The following is a 17,983-nucleotide window of genomic DNA, read 5'->3' as shown; positions in this document are numbered from 1 at the left end:
TTTAATTGTTTATAATATTTAAAGGTTAGGATAGCCTGGACGTTTTAAAGTTGGTCTTGTAGCTTAAAATGGCCAAGGAGCAGGAGCATGTTGAATAGCTACCACTGTATTCACATGGTTGTTATTCAAACCTATGTTCACTTATGTACATTTTAAATGGTTATAGTTGAAAAGGTATAGATAGATGGAACGCTTGAACAGTTCAAGAGTTACCATTACTGTTAGTGGGTTATTGAATGCAAATTTAAAGTTTGTTTGGAGCTTTCGGAGGTAGAAAAAGCTCATGCTTGATGCTTAGGTGGAGACTGGTTGAGCAGCTCAGATTGTCTGGACAAGAACAAATGACCAGTTTCCCAGCTTCAGACAATAACACATTCTTGACCAGGTACGGATGTCGCATTATCAAGGACCTCAGCCTCCCGAGCCACGGCCTGTTCACCCCGCTATCATCCAGAAGGCGAGGTCAGTACAGATGCATCAAAGCTGGGACCGAGAGACTGAAAAACAGCTTCTATGGCAAGGCCATCAGACTGTTAAATAGCCATCACTAGTCGGCATCCATCCAGTACCCTGCCCTGAACAAAGTCACTGTCACTAGCCGGCTACCACCCAGTTACTAAACCCTGCACCTTAGAACAGGGTTCCCCAACTCGTGGCCCACGGGCTGAATTTGGCCAGCAGGTTTTCTGACAAAAATAAATAAATAAATATATTATTTTTTACTTTCATTGTTGGACATAAAATACAGTTTAAAAAAAAACTGGAAATCAGCTCGAAGTGATTTTAATTTAAGAAATCTGATTCCAGGTATTCCCATGCATAATAGAGAGACACGTGATTGTATACAAATGTAAGCAAGGTTTGAAATTATTGTGTTTTAGTCAAACATGATATCTGCTTGGGCTTCTTGCGGTCAATTTGCAGTCTACAAATTATTTATTCCTGAAAAATCTACACACAATACCACATAATGACAAAGCAAAAAAAAAAAAAAAAAAATGCAAATGTATAAAAAAATATATAAAACAGAAATATGTAATTTACATAATTATTCAGACCCTTGGCTATGAGACTCGAAATTGAGCTCAGGTGCATCCTGTTTCCATTGATCATCCTTGAGATGTTTCTACAACTTGATTGGAGTCCACCTGTGGTAAATTCAATTGATTGGACAAGATTTGGAAAGGCACACACCTGTCTATATAAGGTCCCACAGTTGACAGTGCATGAAACCAAGCCATGAGATTGAAGTAATTGTCCGTAGAGCTCCAAGAAAGGATTGTGTAAAAGGCACAGATCTGGGGAAGGGCACCAAAAAATGTCTGTAGCATTGAAGGTTCCGAAGAACACAATGGCCTCCATCATTCTTAAATGGAAGAAGTTTGGAACCACCTAGAGCTGGCCGCCAGGCCAAACTGAGCAATCGGGGGAGAAGGGCCTTGGTTAGGGAGGTGACCAAGAACCCGATGGTCACTCTGACAGAGCTCCAGAGTTCCTCTGTGGAGATGAGAGAACCTTCCAGAAGGACAACTATCTCTGCAGAATTCCACCAATCAGGTCTTTGTGGTAGAGTGGCCAGACGGAAGCCACTCCTCAGTAAAAGGCACATGACAACTCCGCTTGGAGTTTGACAAAAGGAAACAGATTATCTGGTCTGATGAAGCCAAGATGGAACTCTTTGGCCTGAATGCCAAGTGTCCCTACAGTGAAGCCCGGTGGTGGCAGCATCATGCTGTGGGGATGTTTTCAGCAGCAGGGACTGGGAGACTAGTCAGGATCGAGGGAAAGATGAACGCTAAAGTACAGAGATCCTTAATGAAAACCTGCTCCAGAGCACTCAGGACCTCAGACTGGGGCTCACCTTCCAACAGGACAACAACCCTAAGCACATTTTTATATTACCTTTATTTAACTGGGCAAGTCAATTAAGAACAAATTCTCATTTACAATGACAGCCTAGGAACAGTGCCTTGTTCAGGGGCAGAATGACAGATTTTTACCTTGTCTGCTCTGGGATTCGATCTAGCAACCTTTCGGTTCCTGGCCCAACACTCTAACCACTAAGCTACCTGCCGCCCCCATAGATAAGACAACGCAGGAGTGGCTTCGGGGTGAGTCTCTGAATGTCCTTGAGTGACCCAGCCAGAGCCCGGACTTGAACCCGATCAAACATCTCTGGAGAGACCTGAAAATAGCTGTGCAGCGACGCTCCACATCCAACCTGACAGATCTTGAGAGGATATGCAGAGAAGAATGTGAGAAACTCCCCAAAAACAGGTGTGCCAAGCTTGTAGCATCATATCCAAGAAGACTCGAGGCTGTAATCATTGCCAAAGTTGCTTCAATAAAGTACTGAGTAAAGGGTCTGAATACTTACGTAAATCTTATATTTCAGTTTTTTTTTAATAGTTTGCAAACATTTCTAAAAACCTCTTCTTGCTTTGTCTTTATGGGGTATTTGTGTAGATTGAACAATTTAATTAATTTTTAAATAAGGTTGTAACATAACAAAATGTTTTTTAAAAAGTGAAGGTGTCTGAATACTTTCTGAATGCACTGTATATAGTCATATGATAAAGTAACTACACCCCTGGAAAGTGTTTTATTTTATTTATTTTTTACATATTCCAAGCAATTCGAAGTACATCATTTCACTGTCCGACGGATCATCTATAAATTGAGAAAATTCCAGACCACAGGCAATCTACCTAGGACAGGTCATCCTACTAAATTCAGCCCTAGAGCTGGCCGAAAGATGCTCATAGAAGTCTCTAAGAACCCCAGGGTAACATCAAGGGATCTATAGACATCTCTTGCCACAATCAATGTCGAAGTGCATGAGTCAACAGTCAGAAAGAGACTGGACAAACCTACATGGGAGGTCAGGAAGGAAGAAGCCTCTGCTCTTCAAAAAAGAATATCAAGACACAACTGACGTTTCCCAGACAACACCTGGGTAAAGACCAAGACTACTGGAACAATGTGCTCTGGACAGATGAGACAAAGGTGGAGTTGTTTGGTCGCAATGCCAGACGCCATGTTTGACGAAAATGAAACACTGCCTTTGAACAGAAGAAACTCATACCAATCGTAAAGCATGGAGGTGGTGGCATTATAGTTTGGGACTGCTTTGCTACCTCAGGGCCTGGCCAACTTCCCATCATTGAGTCAGCCATAAATTCCATATTGATTGATATGAGCAACTTTTTTTCTCCAATGAAATGAAATGAAATTTTATTGGTCACATATACATGGTTAGCAGATGTTAATGCGAGTGTGGCAAAATGCTTGTGCTTCTAGTTCTGACAGTGCAGTAATATCTAACAAGTAATTTAACAATTCCCAACAACTACCTAATACACACAAATCTAAAGGGGTGAAATGAGAATATGTACACAACCGTTCAAAAGTTTGGGGTCACTTAGAAATGTCATTGTTTTTGAAAGAAAAGCAATTTTTTGGTCCATTAAAATAACATCAAAATGATCAGAAATACAGTGTAGACATTGTTAATGTTGTAAATGACTATTGTAGCTGGAAACGGCTGATTTTTAATGGAATATCTACATAGGCGTACAGAGGCCCATTATTAGCAACCATCACTCCTGTGTTCCAATGGCATGTTCCAATGTTAGCTAATCCAAGTTTATCATTTTAAAAAGCTAATTGATCATTAGAAAACCCTTTTGCAATTACATTAGCACAGCTGAAAACTGTTGTTCTGATTAAAGAAGCAATAAAACTGGCCTTCTTCAGACTAGTTGAGTATCTGGAGCATCAGCATTTGTGGGTTCGATTACAGGCTTAAAATGGCCAGAAACAAAGGCCTTTATTCTGAAACTCGTCAGTCTATTCTTGCTCTGAGAAATGAAGGCTATTCCATGCGAGAAATTGCCAAGAATCTGAAGATCTCTTACAACACTGTGTACTACTCCCTTCACAGAACAGCGCAAACTGGCTCTAACCAGAATAAAGAGAGGAGTGGGAGGCCCCGGTGCACATCTGAGCAAGAAGACATGTACATTAGAGTGTCTAGTTTGAGAAACAAAGTTCCTCTATCCAGTGTCTGTGTTCTTTTGCCCATCTCAATCTATTATTTTTATTGGCCAGTCTGAGATATGGCTTTTTCTTTGCAACTCTGCCTAGAAGGCCAGCATCCCGGAGTCGCCTCTTCACTGTTGACATTGAGACTGGTGTTTGCGGGTACTATTTAATGAAGCTGCCAGTTGAGGACTTGTGAGGCGTCTGTTTCTCAAACTAGATACTAATGTACTTGTTCTCTTGCTCAGTTGTGCACCGGGGCCTCCCACTCCTCTTTCTATTCTGGTTATAGTCCGTTTGCGCATTCAGGGCTCGAAGCACCCAGTTTAAAATATAATATAGAATTCAAACAATAGAATACAGCTCTATTGTAAAGCTGTCGTCTGCATATGCTGCCACTTACACTGGTTCCATAAGCTTGGCTTGATTGCTCTGTAATCTGAAAAACACGGGGAGCACGTTTACTTTTTGCAGAAACAGACTGGCACTGAGATAATAATAAAAATGTTGAAGGCTAAGACTTGCTTGGGGTACCAGTCTGTTTGTGCCATCATGCCAATTCTTGTTATGCCAATGATGGAAAGGAGTTGACATGATGCCACTCCTTGTCATGTTTGGGATGAAAAGGAGTGGCATGATGGCACAAACAGATCTGGGACCAGGCTATGGTTGGTTGAGGAAGTAATGAAAAGTTATTAATAGTATAAAGAGTATAGTACGGTGCAGGTTCAACAGGTGTGTACAGTCAGGATCCACATGTACTCACTCACCTGTGATTCAGCACAGCCTGGTGATGCACCTGGCGCCATGTTAACACTTCATAATTCTTACTGGGACCCTCACTGACAGATAGACAGCAGAGAAAGAAGAGAGAGAGAGTGGTTCAGTTAGTAGAGCATGGCGTTTGCAACACCAGGGTTGTGGATTTCTCCCATTCGTCTCTGCAGATCCTCTCAAGCTCTGTCAGGTTGGATGGAGAGCATTGCTGCACAGCTATTTTCAGATCTCTCAAGAGATGTCCAATTGGGTTCAAGTCCGGGCTCTGGCTGGGCCATTCAAGGACATTGAGACTTGTCCCAAAGCCACTCCTGCTTTGTCTTGGCTGTGTGCTTAGGGTCATTGTCCTGTTGGAAGGTAAACCTTCAACCCAGTCTGAGGTCCTGAGCGCTCTGGATCAGGTTTCCATTAAGGATCTCTCTGTACTTTGCTCTGTTCATCTTTGCCTCAATCCTGACTAGTCTCCCTGTCCATCGTGCTGAAAAACATCTCCCACAGCATGATGCTGCCACCACCATGCTTCACCGTAGGGATGGTGCCAGGTTTCCTCCAGACATGATGCTTCGCATTCAGGCCAAAGAGTTCAATCTTGGTTTCATCAGACCAGAGTATCATGTTTCTCATTTCTCATGGTCTGAGAGTCTTTAGGTGCATTTGGGCAAACTCCAAGCGGGCTGTCATGTGCCTTTTACTGAGGAGTGGCTTCTGCCTGGCCACTCTTCCATAAAGGCCTGATTGGTGGAGTGCTGTAGAGATGGTTGTCCTTCTGGAAGGTTCTCCCATCTCCACAGAGGAACTCTAGAGCTCTGTCAGAGTTTCCATCAGGTTCTTGGTCACCTCCCTGACCAAGACCTTTCTTCCCGATTGCTCAGTTTGGCCAGGTGGCCAGCTCTAGGAAGAGTCTTGGTGGTTCCAAACTTCTTCCATATAAGAATGATGGAGGCCACTGTGTTCTTCGGGACCTTCAACGCTGCAGATTTTTTTTGGTACCCTTCCCAGATCTGTGCCTCGACACAATCTGGTCTTGGAGCTCTTCGGACAAATTTTTGGAACAGGTGGACACCAATCAAGTTGTATAAACATCAAGGATGATCAATGGAAACTGGATGCATCTGAGCTCAATTTCGTGTCTCACAGCAAAGGGTCTGAATACTTATGTAAATAAGGTATTTATGTTTTTATTAGTTAATACATTTGCAAAAAATTCTAAAAACCTGTTTCCGCTTTGTCTTCATTGGGTATTGTGTGTAGCTAGCTGAGGATTTTTTTGTTTAATCAATTTTAGAATAAGGCTGTAACGTAACGAAATGTGAACAAAGTCATGGGGTCTGACTACTTTCCAAAGGCACTGAAGGTCAGTAATCCTGGTATTATCTACTGGGTTTACAGTGCCCTCTGTAATTATTGGCAGTGAAGGTCAGTAATCCTGGTATTATCTACTGGGTTTACAGTGCCCTCTGTAATTATTGGGACTGAAGGTCAGTAATCCTGGTATTATCTACTGGGTTTACAGTGACTGAAGGTCAGTAATCCTGGTATTATCTACTGGGTTTACAGTGACTGAAGGTCAGTAATCCTGGTATTATCTACTGGGTTTACAGTGCCCTCTGTAATTATTGGGACAGTGCAGCATGTTTTCTTCATTTGGCTCTATACTTCAAGACTTTGGATTTGAAATCAAACAATGACTATGAGGATAAAGGGGAGTGGAAACACTTTAGGAAGTAAATCTAAAACAAAGAGATATATTCAATCCACTAATACTAAATATGTGCATTTAACATAAAAACGTCTTTATATTTAGTATTTTGATCGTCAACAAGGTTTATTTGAGCTATGGTCAGCGCCATTTTAAATTGCCATAGTAATGACGTCACTGGTAGGAATCAGCAAATTGTCTGTGGTATTGAGTTTTCGCACGGAGGGTGAATCGAAGAGAGTGAGGTTAGGTGTGGACAACAAGTAGTAATTCAAACATGAACTGTATAGAGCCAGGCTGTATGAATTGGCTCCCAAAAAGATCCCTCTGTAAACTACCATCGGCTGCCCAAGGACCCACAACTTTTGAAGAAGTGGCTCCATGTCCTGAAGAGGAAAGACGTGACAGCTCGAGCTAGCAGGATCTGCAGACAGCACCTGGCTGAGGGAGACTTCGGATGAAGGGCACTTTCGATCGGGCAACCGGTAGTTTCCGATTGGAAACGAGTCATTAGCCTACATTGAAACCCTCTGCTTGCGCCTCCATTGAGGGTTATGGTGTAGGGGTTACTGACCGACATCATCAACGTCGCTGACTTTGGAGTCAAGCAAAAGTGACTGAATGGAGGAGGCGATGCGAGTCAATGCAATGGAACCTGAGGTAACGCTAACCAGTCATGACTGTTGTTGACTAGGCTAGCGTTAGACACTGGACAACTTTGTTGCAACTCTAGTTGAAGGTAACTAGCTAATTGCATCTGAAGTGTTTTGTGTAACACCCCTCAGCAAATAACGTTGCTAACTGCAACTAAAATTGCAACACAATTTATCCGTGTACCCCTGTTATTAGGTAACAGTAGTTACTGTAGCGAGCTTCCACCTCAGTCAAGTACTGTAATACAGTTTGTTTACAGATTTTTTTTTGTAATTTTTTAACTCCACCTCATTTAGCTAGACTGAAGTTGACATAGCTAATGTTTGCTGAGAAATAAATGTCCCTGTATTTGCTGTGTGTGTGTGTTGACAAAGCATACAACAGGTAGGTTGTTAATGCCAACGTATAGATTTGGGTTCAGTTGTCTTAAAACATTTGTTTGTTTTCAGGATGAACATCTCCATCCCGGAAAATGTTTTCATCCTGGAGGAGGCTGTGCAGGAGGCAGGTGATACATGCAAATACATGTTATTTCTAAGGCTTTTGCTTATTTCAAGGATATGCAGTGATTATTGAATATAACTATAGCCTAATCGATGCCTTAATCGTTTTCTACCAACAGGAAAGAACAGTTAGTGCAGCATGCCAAAACTGACCCCTAGGTGCCAGAGTGTTCCTGTCCTGTGGTGGACAAGAGGTCCACTGGGATCATCACTAAAGAGCTCAGGGCCCAGATAGATTGCGCTCACAACCATCAGTATACAACCGAGGCCTGCCCCTATACGCCACAGATGGAGCTGACGGAGAGTGAGATCAGTGAAGACCAGAACTCACTGTATGAACCTGAGAGCTCAGAATCACAATCATCACAGTACGAGACATACTATCGATCACTTTGGGGGAGCGGGCTGGTGTCCCGAAAATGGAGAAGGAGCAGGTCATTCAACAGCGAATTCAAAGATACACCCACCCATAAAGGGAATCGGAGTGAAGTTGTTTTTCCATTGATTTAAAAAATAAATAAAAAATGTTTCAATGGATGTGCTACTATGTCCCGGTTCTGCTTTTCCGACTCTCTCTCAACCTATTAATGCTCAGCTATGAAAAGCCAACTGACATTTGCTTCTGAGGTGTTGAACTGTTGCACCCTCTATATCCACTGTGGTTATTATTTTGATGTAAAAAGGGCTTTTGATTGATTGATTGTTTGCTGTGCTGGATGCTGTGTATTCACTAACATTCTGAATGATGGAAATGTTTATCGTATCTGTAACATATTTTGGTGTGTATTTATCTGCATCTTAACTTCTTAATGTGGCAATCAGCAGTAGAAACAATAAAGTGTCTCCCTGCTCCTCTCGGTAAATAGCTGAGGGGTGGGACTGGAGAAATGTAACTACTCTCAAATTCATAGACAGAGATATAGATGCAAGGACTGACCATCCATGATATCAAAATTGTAATCCTGTTTGCAAAATTGTGATCTGTTTCCACTACCATGTACCCAGTTCGCCTTGGATAAAGGTGCCTGCTAAATGGCATATTATTAAAGTCTACTTTGACTCTGCCAACTAGTTGCCCGTGTGTGTACCATTCCTTTCCAATAGATGGCAGCCAAAGCTAGGTGAAGTCACTACTCTAGCGACAGGGACATGGGATTAGTGTGCACTGAAAGTTGTTAACTTCAAAGCAAGTTTATCTGGTTACACTTGAACCTGTTGTAATAGTGGACAAGCTAACTAACACTATTTTTACATACAACCCAGGCATTAGGTCTATGTCTTAGGCTAGATTTACTAAATTACTTTTAATCAGTGCCTTTGCTTCTGGCTATGCGCGCTTTATGGAAGAAACGGCACACGCAGGGATGAGACGCCGTACACCTCGTCCAATTCTCCCTTGTACCGATAGGGTGAACTAGCGATAAGCTGCCAGCCTGTATGCTTTGCAAACAAAATCATAAGAAAAATGTGTCTGATACCGAAACTAAATCACAATGTATTTATAACGAGCACCCCCCATTATTGGTTAGAATGAGATTTCATTAATCATGATGTTGTCTGCGAATCGAACTCTGGTCGTCTAAAGGTAAATTTGTTATCAAAGTGCCAAACAGCGCTGACGATAAACATCTTTATAGGATATATATATATATATATATATTGAACACCTACCCACTACTGATATTATTACATTTTAAAAATGTATTATTTAACCTTTCTTTAACTAGGCAAGTCAGTTAAGAACAAATTCTTATTTACAATGACGGCCTTGGAACAGTGGGTTAACTGCCTTGTTCAGGGGCAGAACGACAGATTTCTACCTTGTCAGCTCGGGGATTTGATCTGGCAACCTTTCGGTTACTGGCCCAACGTTCTAACCACTAGGCTACCTGCCTACCTTAACAAGAACATTTTCACCAATTATTTAACTGGCATGTCGTCTGCTGACTGGTCGTGTAACCTCTTCTGCCAGGAAGTCCTTCATAAGGATTAGTAACACAATAAATAAATCGCCACAGACTGACAGGAGCCTCTGACTAGATGTAATACAGCCACCATCCACTGGGATTTTGTACTGTATCGCCACCATCTCTCTACAACACACACACTCATACTCTAGCCACACACACACTCATACTCTAGCCACACACACACTCATACTCTAGCCACACGCACACTCATACTCTAGCCACACACACACTCATACTCTAGCCACACACCCACTCATACTCTAGCCACACACACACTCTAGCCACACACACACTCATACTCTAGCCACACACACACTCATACTCTAGCCATTACTTGGCAGCATCCCCACTCACACCAGTTTGTGTTTGCCTACGCCAACCCTCTAGCTGAGGTGTTTCAGGCGGCATATCAGTGTTGTGACTGCTACGAGAACGAACTCTTTGACCTGGGGCAACGGTCGGCTCAAACATGAACGGCTTCAGTGGGTTTATTGGCTCCCTAACTAACAATTATTTCATTCTCTGTAATAAACTCATTCTCAGACTTGGAGCTACTCTGTAAACTCAGCCATTTTGTGGTGTTCCAAAATGCTCTCTCCTGCCAGTGACGCAACAATGCCAATATGGCGATGTACACTTACAGTTAGCTGGCGTTCTATATCATAGTGTTTCCATTCCCCTTTAAAGACTTTTTGTACATAGTCCCCCCCATTTTAGGGGAGAAAAAAATATTGGGACAAATTCACTTATGTGTATTTAAGCAGTATAACGTTATGTATTTGGTCCCATATTCATAGCATGCAATGATTACATCAAGCTTATGACTACAAATTTGATGGATACATTTGCTGGTAGCATCCACATTAATGTGATGAGTAATTATACTCTTATTTATCATAAAAGTGACTCCAAAATGACACAGCACATTATTTACCATTCATTTCTATTGGGCACAAAATAATCTGAAACACAATTAAAACAAACAGCTAATGCATCCAACAAATGGGTAGAACTTTAGCCACACTTTACAGTACAGCTTTCACCCAGCTTTAACCACACCTTACAGCACAGCATTCACCCAGCTTTAACCACACCTTACAGCACAGCATTCACCCAGCTTTAACAACACCTTACAGCACAGCTTTCACCCAGCTTTAACCACACCTTACAGCACAGCTTTCACCCAGCTTTAACCACACCTTACAGCACAGCTTTCACCCAGCATTGAAATACATGTTTTCTTACTTGAGAGAGACAGATGCGCAGCGTGAGAAGACAAGCCTTTGATGAGGAGAATAAAAAAATGAAACAATAGTGATGACAATAAAAACTTTAAAAAAGTTCAAATGTAGGCTACAGCTTCTCAAATGTCATTACCAGCAGAGAACCATTCCCCCAGCCATTACTAAAGTAAGTAGCCAGTGTTCACGCTCTGGAGAAGAAGGAAAAAAACTGTCATTAACAACCAACAATATGAGATAAAGGAAAATTAATTTCTGCTAAATAAGAAGTACTGTAACTAGAGTACCAGTCAAAGTTTGGACACACCTACTCATTCCAGAGTTTTTCTTATTTTTAATATTTCCTACATTGTAGAATAATAGTGAAGACATCAACTATAAAATAACACATATGGAATCACGTAGTGACCAAAAAAAGTGTAAAAAAAATCTAAATACATTTGACATTTTTTATGTTTGATGTTTTTGGTTGATCTATGTCATCGCTGTCGTATCCAAATGTATATGGTCATGCCTATACTTGGCGTTGGTAAAACGTTGTTATTCTGGTTGGAGCGTCAGTGCTCGGGAAGGACCTCGGGACACTTCACACGGAGGAAGGCCTGGTTTAGGGAGGGAGATTTTTTATTTTTGTATCGTGTGGAGTTGGGATATGTTTATGACATATTTGTTCTATGGGAAGTTTAGTGTTCTATTTGGGGTGCTCTACCAGCCGTTCACGTTCTTTGATTCGATAAGCAAAGACTATACGAAACGCATTGATTTAAAAATATTCTAACAGTCGTCACGTTTTGGTCATAGTATATTTACAACCTTTCAGACATAATGACCAATGTAATTAAAATGACGGAGTAGAATGTGAACGGATTAGGTTTATGTTCTAAAAGACGGAAGGTATTGAATTATCTTAAAAACACTCAAACGTAATTATGCTCCAAGATATCCACCTGCTGGAAAAAGATGCTTCTTGGGTGGGAGACAGATGGGTGTGCAGTGCTTACTATAAAACATAACAACAAAAAAGAGGTGTGTATTCTATTTTCCAAAAATATACATGTTCAAGTGGGAAAAGAGTTAGGACAAATAGGGACAAATCTTGATTTTACTTGTAAAGGTTTCGGGACAAAATATAATATTTGAAAATATTTATGCTCCGAATGAAGGGGACCCAGACTTCTTCCTTCAATTTAACAAAATAATATTGGAGGGGGGGGGGGGTATTATAATCAGGTCCCTGATGCATTTTTAGATAGATCCAAAACTGGTCTTTATGATATATGGACGGATCAATCCAACCGCTGGTGATTACACATTATTTTCGAATAGGCACACTGTTTATTCACGCATCGAATATTGATATAATAACCATCATATCATCATAGGGGCGGCAGGTAGCCTAGTGGTTAGGGTGTTAGGCCAGTAACCGAAAGGTAAGAACTGACAAGGTAAAAGTCTGTCGTTCTGCCCCTGAACAAGGCAGTTAACCCACTGTTCCTAGGCCATCATTGTAATTAAGAATTTGTTCTTGCCTAGTTAAATAAAATAAAAATTAAATATCGAAGTAAACTTGGAGTCACGCGATGATACGATGTTTGCTCCTCCCACTATGACTCGGGAAACCATGCAGTTTTATTAGGCTACAGATTAAATATTTATGATGACCTTTACAAGGTGGTGAAAGTACACGGTGACCTTGATGCTCCTTTCCAATTAATATCGAAGGTCTTATTCTTGTGACATGATGGTCGGTGCTTGACTGCCGTTTGACACTTATCCATAATGATCTCATCATGTAGACAAGCCTACCCACACTGTATCTGCCAACTGTTGCACACTAGCCAAGACCAGCGTGGGCACATTTGCTACTTAATGCAGTAGAAATTAAAATGCGACGGAAACGCATTGAATTTAAGATTTTTATTCGGTAGGCTACATGTTGTGTGTGCCACGTCATCAAACACTGATTTATATCCGCAACAAGTCCATTTGGTGGAAACACACCACTAGTGGTATAATGGCAAGAACAACAAACGTATGCGGAATTTAGAATATTCGTATGAAAATATGTTGCCAATTGGATGGAAACCTACCTACAGTCCCAATAGTTTTGGAACTCACTGTATGACTCTGGTCGTGGCTAAATCTGGTGTAAACAATGCACGTTCATGAGATTTGATGCTTCATAATCATGGTTGCTTTCCAGCGACCTTTACTAGGCTGTTACAAGTGTGGATTATTTTGCCTTTCTCACGTAGTAGCCTATCCTGACCAAAAGCTCTTCACCTGTCTGATCATCAATCAATGTGATTTTGTTTCACTGAATCAGTCTCCGTCTGTATATTTCGTTATTTGATCTCTGGCTGGGCAAATAAGTGTAGGTGCGAGGTAGCTAATCTATTCGTTTGCTAATGCATCACTGATCAGACACATTTAGCATGCTATGTGTAGCATAAATCAAGTGTATTATTTTACAACTCGAAAAGCCCTGGAGGTTGTGAAATATTAACACAAGACTTATATACTTTTGAAAATATAGATTGCTATTGTTTTCTGTGCGTATTACCCTACGCCTGATCCCTACTAAGCGTAGAATAGGCTATACGCCCAGGTGTAGCTCATTGAAGGGTTTACACCCAGATGGTTCCTATTTGCACCAAACCTGAAATATATTTTCTTGTATAATATCTAAGATGTATTATGTACATATAATATTATATACATTTCATAATATTATACGTGTTATTGATACCCAATTAGTAGACAATAGGGTTAACAGACATGGATTTCTGAAATAGCCTATTCACTGAACTCAATACATGAATGTAATATAGATTTAATAAAATACATTCAATTAAATAGATACACTCACTCATTAAACTTTTCTTCACTAACTTATCTACACAAACGTATCATATCTACATGTAATATCTACATTTTTCAATTGATTTGTACTCACTTTGTATCATTTTTACTGATGCCTGAGAGTCACCTGGTCCCAGTTGTCTGTATAGTATAAAGGTGCATATAGCTATCTATACCTCACTTTATACAAAATCTATATTTCCATTGAGCTCGCACCGTCTCCAGAAGTGTGCACTTGTTCACGCCCCGTTATGCATTTAGAAGCATTGGATTAGTGAAAGCATGGCTGGAGGAAGGTTCCACCATTCAGTTCATTTTAAATTCATGGGGGGAGTGTGCAAAAGGGTAGAATATCGTTATGGCGCGGTCCTGTGGGCACGGTCCAAACACTTAAAAGACACAACCTCGTCCACTTACCCTCGCCTTATGCCCTTGGGGAATCCCCGTCGCCATCTTGGAGGGTGGTCCAAATGATTAGCCAAGCAAGGGAAGTTTGCAACGTAAGCCCCTCAGCCCTCGTTTTTAGTCGGCTTTGCGAGTGTACAATTATGTTCACTCCGGGACCTGAAACTCCCCATAAGACAAGTCCGCGAAAACTTAACGACATCAATGGAGAAGTCAACATACAAGTGTAAGTAAAAACGAATGCAAATAAGTTAAGTTGCTACTACGTAAAAAGTTATTATTTTTGTTTGGTTATCTTTTGGAAATTGTAGAAATAAAACGTTTTCCTTCAGAAGTTCCAGCTAGGCAGGCTAACGGTAGTTAGCTAATTAATTTGCTAGCTATCATACAGTAGGTGTATATTAATAATTATATATTTAATATAAGTAGACATGCACTCACAATTGACTGTAGCACATATAAAGCACCTACAAGCTGCCGATGGCTGAAAACAATCATCGTGGGATGAATGCGTGACGAATTTCTGACCATTTAAAAATCATTCCTTCCTCGTCCTTTTTTTTTTACTTAAAAAAATAATATTAAAAACAAATCAATACAGGAAGTACATGTGGGAACACAAGTGTGTATATATAAATAATATACAAAGGACAATTAGGCTAGGGGGTACAATATCACATTACACAAGGATTTTAAGGGACATACATACACTTAGAATTCTAACAGCTTTTTTGTTAGTAGACTATTTGTCTTACAAAAATAAATTGAACTATATTTTAAGGTAAGAAAATGTGGTGTTTTGTTTGTAAATTTACATTTCTTAATATGAATAATGAAATGAATTACATAGAAATAAGCTGAAACAATTTTATCATAGGTAAAGAATCCAAGCAGTACATCTTTCCACAATAGTGTAAAATCTTCATAAATGTGTTCAATTATAAATCTACGGAGTCTTGCCACAGTTTTCTTACATGAATACAATGCCAAAAAAGATGCGACACCGTTTCTGGGTGGTCATTACAAAAGGTACAATTTGAGTTGATGTTTTCCTTAAACTTCTTCATATAGTGGTTGGCAGGATAATATTTATGAACAATTTTAAAGGACACTTGTTTAATTATGTTAACAAGTAGGTATGTGTGTGGCAACATCCAAACTTTTTTCCAAAATATATTATCAATAAATCCATTCCAATAAGGCATGACATAAGGTATAGATACAACATCCTGCTGAAACAAGGTTCGTATCGCTCTGTTGTTGAATGGACCAAAAGAGACACAAATCTTTCCTACTGATGAGTCAACAGGGTTAATGGAAGGTAGGCTCTGAGGGTTTTGACATGTACCTGAATAATAAAGCAACACTTGAGGAAATGGCATCTAAAACAATTGCAAAATCTTTAGGTGTTACAGGGCAACACATACTTGTAAAGTGATAAGAATTCCTTATAACTAGGTTAAAAAAAAACTCTGCATTTACAAGTTGGCTCACCAATAGGATATTATTTCAGAACCAATATTCTAATAACAAAGAAGTATTTTTATACAATATCCCGATTATTCCATATATAATATGTGTGGAGAAAAATTCTGCTTATAAAATGAAGGACCATGACAAGAAAACCTGCCGATGAAAAGCAGAAAAGTTTCACTGGAACTTTCTCAATATTATATTTGCAAACCAACATGAAGTTAAGGCCACCAAAAGTAGACAAGACATGAGGAATAAAGTTCCACATAGAAGTGGGTCTTAGGAATTGTTTTATCCAATTGATCTTAGGAGTATAGTATTATGAGGTAGTAAAGTCCAGAAAATTCAGCCCACCATTCTCATACGTGTTCATTACAACAGTTTTCATACTGTAATGGGTACGGTTTCTCCACAGAAAGTTGAAAAGCATCTGGTCTATCTCCTTGCTTATTTTACCGTCAAGATATAAAGATAGAGCGCCATATGTTAGTCTAGACTCTAGAGATACCTTCAGCCTTTGTTATTAGGACTCCCTCTCCCCTCGCCCTGGAAGTGTATACTCGTCATAAGTCATCAGAAGTGTCCACTTAATTTGAGGGCTGAGGGGATAGGGTGTGTCTTAAGTGTTTGGACCGCAACCTATGTCTTATATTAAGACTGAATTGTATATGGTAGTGGTACCCCTTCACAGTAAAGAACACAACAGGGAACTGGTGTACCGGAAACAGAGCTCTGGGTAACCGTGTGTAACAGATGTTAATCGTACTCTCCTGTGTTTTGTTCAAAGAAATCACCCCAGCCAGTGATCCCAGTTGAGCATTATTTATTATCTGTAGTTAAATAGGAAACAGTACGTTAGTTGTGCAGGGATTAATGATGTTGATGGCTGTCGATGGTAAAATCAATAGCATGAAAACAACTGTGTTAGCAGTGAGCTTATGTGACCACTACGTCAGTGCAGGCTAGCTAACACACTTATATACAGCAATCATATACCCTCAATCCCTAACATGTACCATATACCCACACATGTATAAACAGGAATGTACAGCAAACCTGTACACATTGTAAAATAGAAAACAGTATTCAGAAGGTGACCTACCTCTTGCATCACATTTTCATACTGGGGAGACCTGACTTTCGATCTCCCCCTTTCTGCAAGCGGGGCCAATAACAACACGCCTTATTGTCATGGGAATTGAACCAACCAATAAGAATGCTTGAACATTAAATAGATTTCTTTAGAGGCAAGTGGAAACGTAACTAACCCTGTTACACATGCGCCTTTCATCAATGTCTTTTTTTATCATTTTGACAGTAACCCCCCAAAAAGTAATTCATAAAACGTTTTAATTTCCATATGTAATAGGAAGCTAAGCATTTGTTTCTTGGGCTTCAAGAATGTGACTGATCAAAGTGCCTCAGGCCGTGAAAAGCAAATCATCGAACTGATTGAAAGTAAGGGGATATCGGTAAACACACACTGTGGCCGAGGTTACGTGGAGCTTATTCGGGTGTTCAAAACCGCATATCAGACCGAGAGCCTAATGCTTCTTAGGTAGTTCTTTGTGAGTTGTAGGGCTCTATTCAATCTGTAACGCTGATGCGTTACAGATTCCGAAATAGAAATGTAAAGGTAATTTCCATTTGAGCCAACATATGCAGTTTACCGTGAAGGCAGTCTCCGCTAAAGCAGGAACATTGCCTTTAAATTTCAATCACGCTGTAAAACCGACCTTCCTCAAAGCGGTTGGAATAGAGCCCCAATCTCTCCTCAGAAGCCACAGGGATGGTCAAAAACAACTTGATTGCCGTGGCAACATCAGGGAAACTGGGAAGAAGGGAGTGGTGCTTCAAATACAGCAGTTAAGCAACATCTTTAATTGCCGGCCACAACACATTATGGAAAGAGATTAACGGTATGAATCAAATTTTAAATGGTGAAACGTAAACAGGTGTAGACTGACAGTAAAATGCTTACTTACTGCCCTTCCCAACAATGCAGAGAGAAAATAGAAATAGAAAGATAACACCAAGAATAAATACACAATGAGTAACGATAACAGTGTACGAGGCAATTGAGGTAGATATGTACACTGAACAAAAATATAAACGCAACATATGAAGTGCTGGTCCCATGTTTCACGAGCTGAAATAAAAGATCACAGAAATGTTCCGTACAACAAAAGCTTATTTTGCTAAAATTCTGTGCACAAATTTGTTTACATCCCTGTTATTGAGCATTTTATCCTTTGTGAAGATAATCCATCCACCTGACAGGTTTTGGCATATCAAAAAGCTCATTAAACAGCATGATCATTACACAGGTGCACCTTGTGCTAGGGGACAATAAAAGGC

At 40.2% G+C, this 17,983-nt stretch overlaps 1 protein-coding gene and 1 long non-coding RNA gene across 3 annotated transcripts in view; one reads left to right on the top strand and one right to left on the bottom strand.

Annotated features, from left to right (window-relative positions):
- Positions 1–16,747, bottom strand: part of LOC139552795 (globoside alpha-1,3-N-acetylgalactosaminyltransferase 1-like) — a 55,364-nt gene extending 38,617 nt beyond the window's left edge. Inside the window, exons 1-5 of one of the 2 annotated variants that reach the window (XM_071364838.1) lie at positions 13,842–14,041; positions 11,022–11,076; positions 10,890–10,925; positions 4,812–4,883; positions 4,445–4,480 (exon numbers count right to left, since the gene is read on the bottom strand). In XM_071364838.1, the coding sequence (XP_071220939.1) occupies positions 4,445–4,480; positions 4,812–4,883; positions 10,890–10,925; positions 11,022–11,076; positions 13,842–13,851 (209 nt within the window). In that variant the 5' untranslated portion in view covers positions 13,852–14,041. Of the gene's footprint in view, positions 1–4,444; positions 4,481–4,811; positions 4,884–10,889; positions 10,926–11,021; positions 11,077–13,841; positions 14,042–16,727 lie in introns of those variants that run through there. The other variant, XM_071364839.1, reaches the window with a different exon arrangement.
- On the top strand, positions 6,700–8,211 carry LOC139552784 (uncharacterized). The gene is made up of 3 exons (XR_011670529.1): positions 6,700–7,177; positions 7,621–7,679; positions 7,794–8,211. It is a non-coding gene; the product is annotated as an uncharacterized lncRNA (long non-coding RNA).
- Positions 16,748–17,983: the final 1,236 nt, after the last annotated feature.

Source organism: Salvelinus alpinus, chromosome 24, assembly GCF_045679555.1.
Source record: "Salvelinus alpinus chromosome 24, SLU_Salpinus.1, whole genome shotgun sequence".
In the NCBI taxonomy this organism is placed as follows: Eukaryota; Metazoa; Chordata; class Actinopteri; order Salmoniformes; family Salmonidae; genus Salvelinus; species Salvelinus alpinus.
This window is presented reverse-complemented; position numbering and strand designations above follow the sequence as displayed.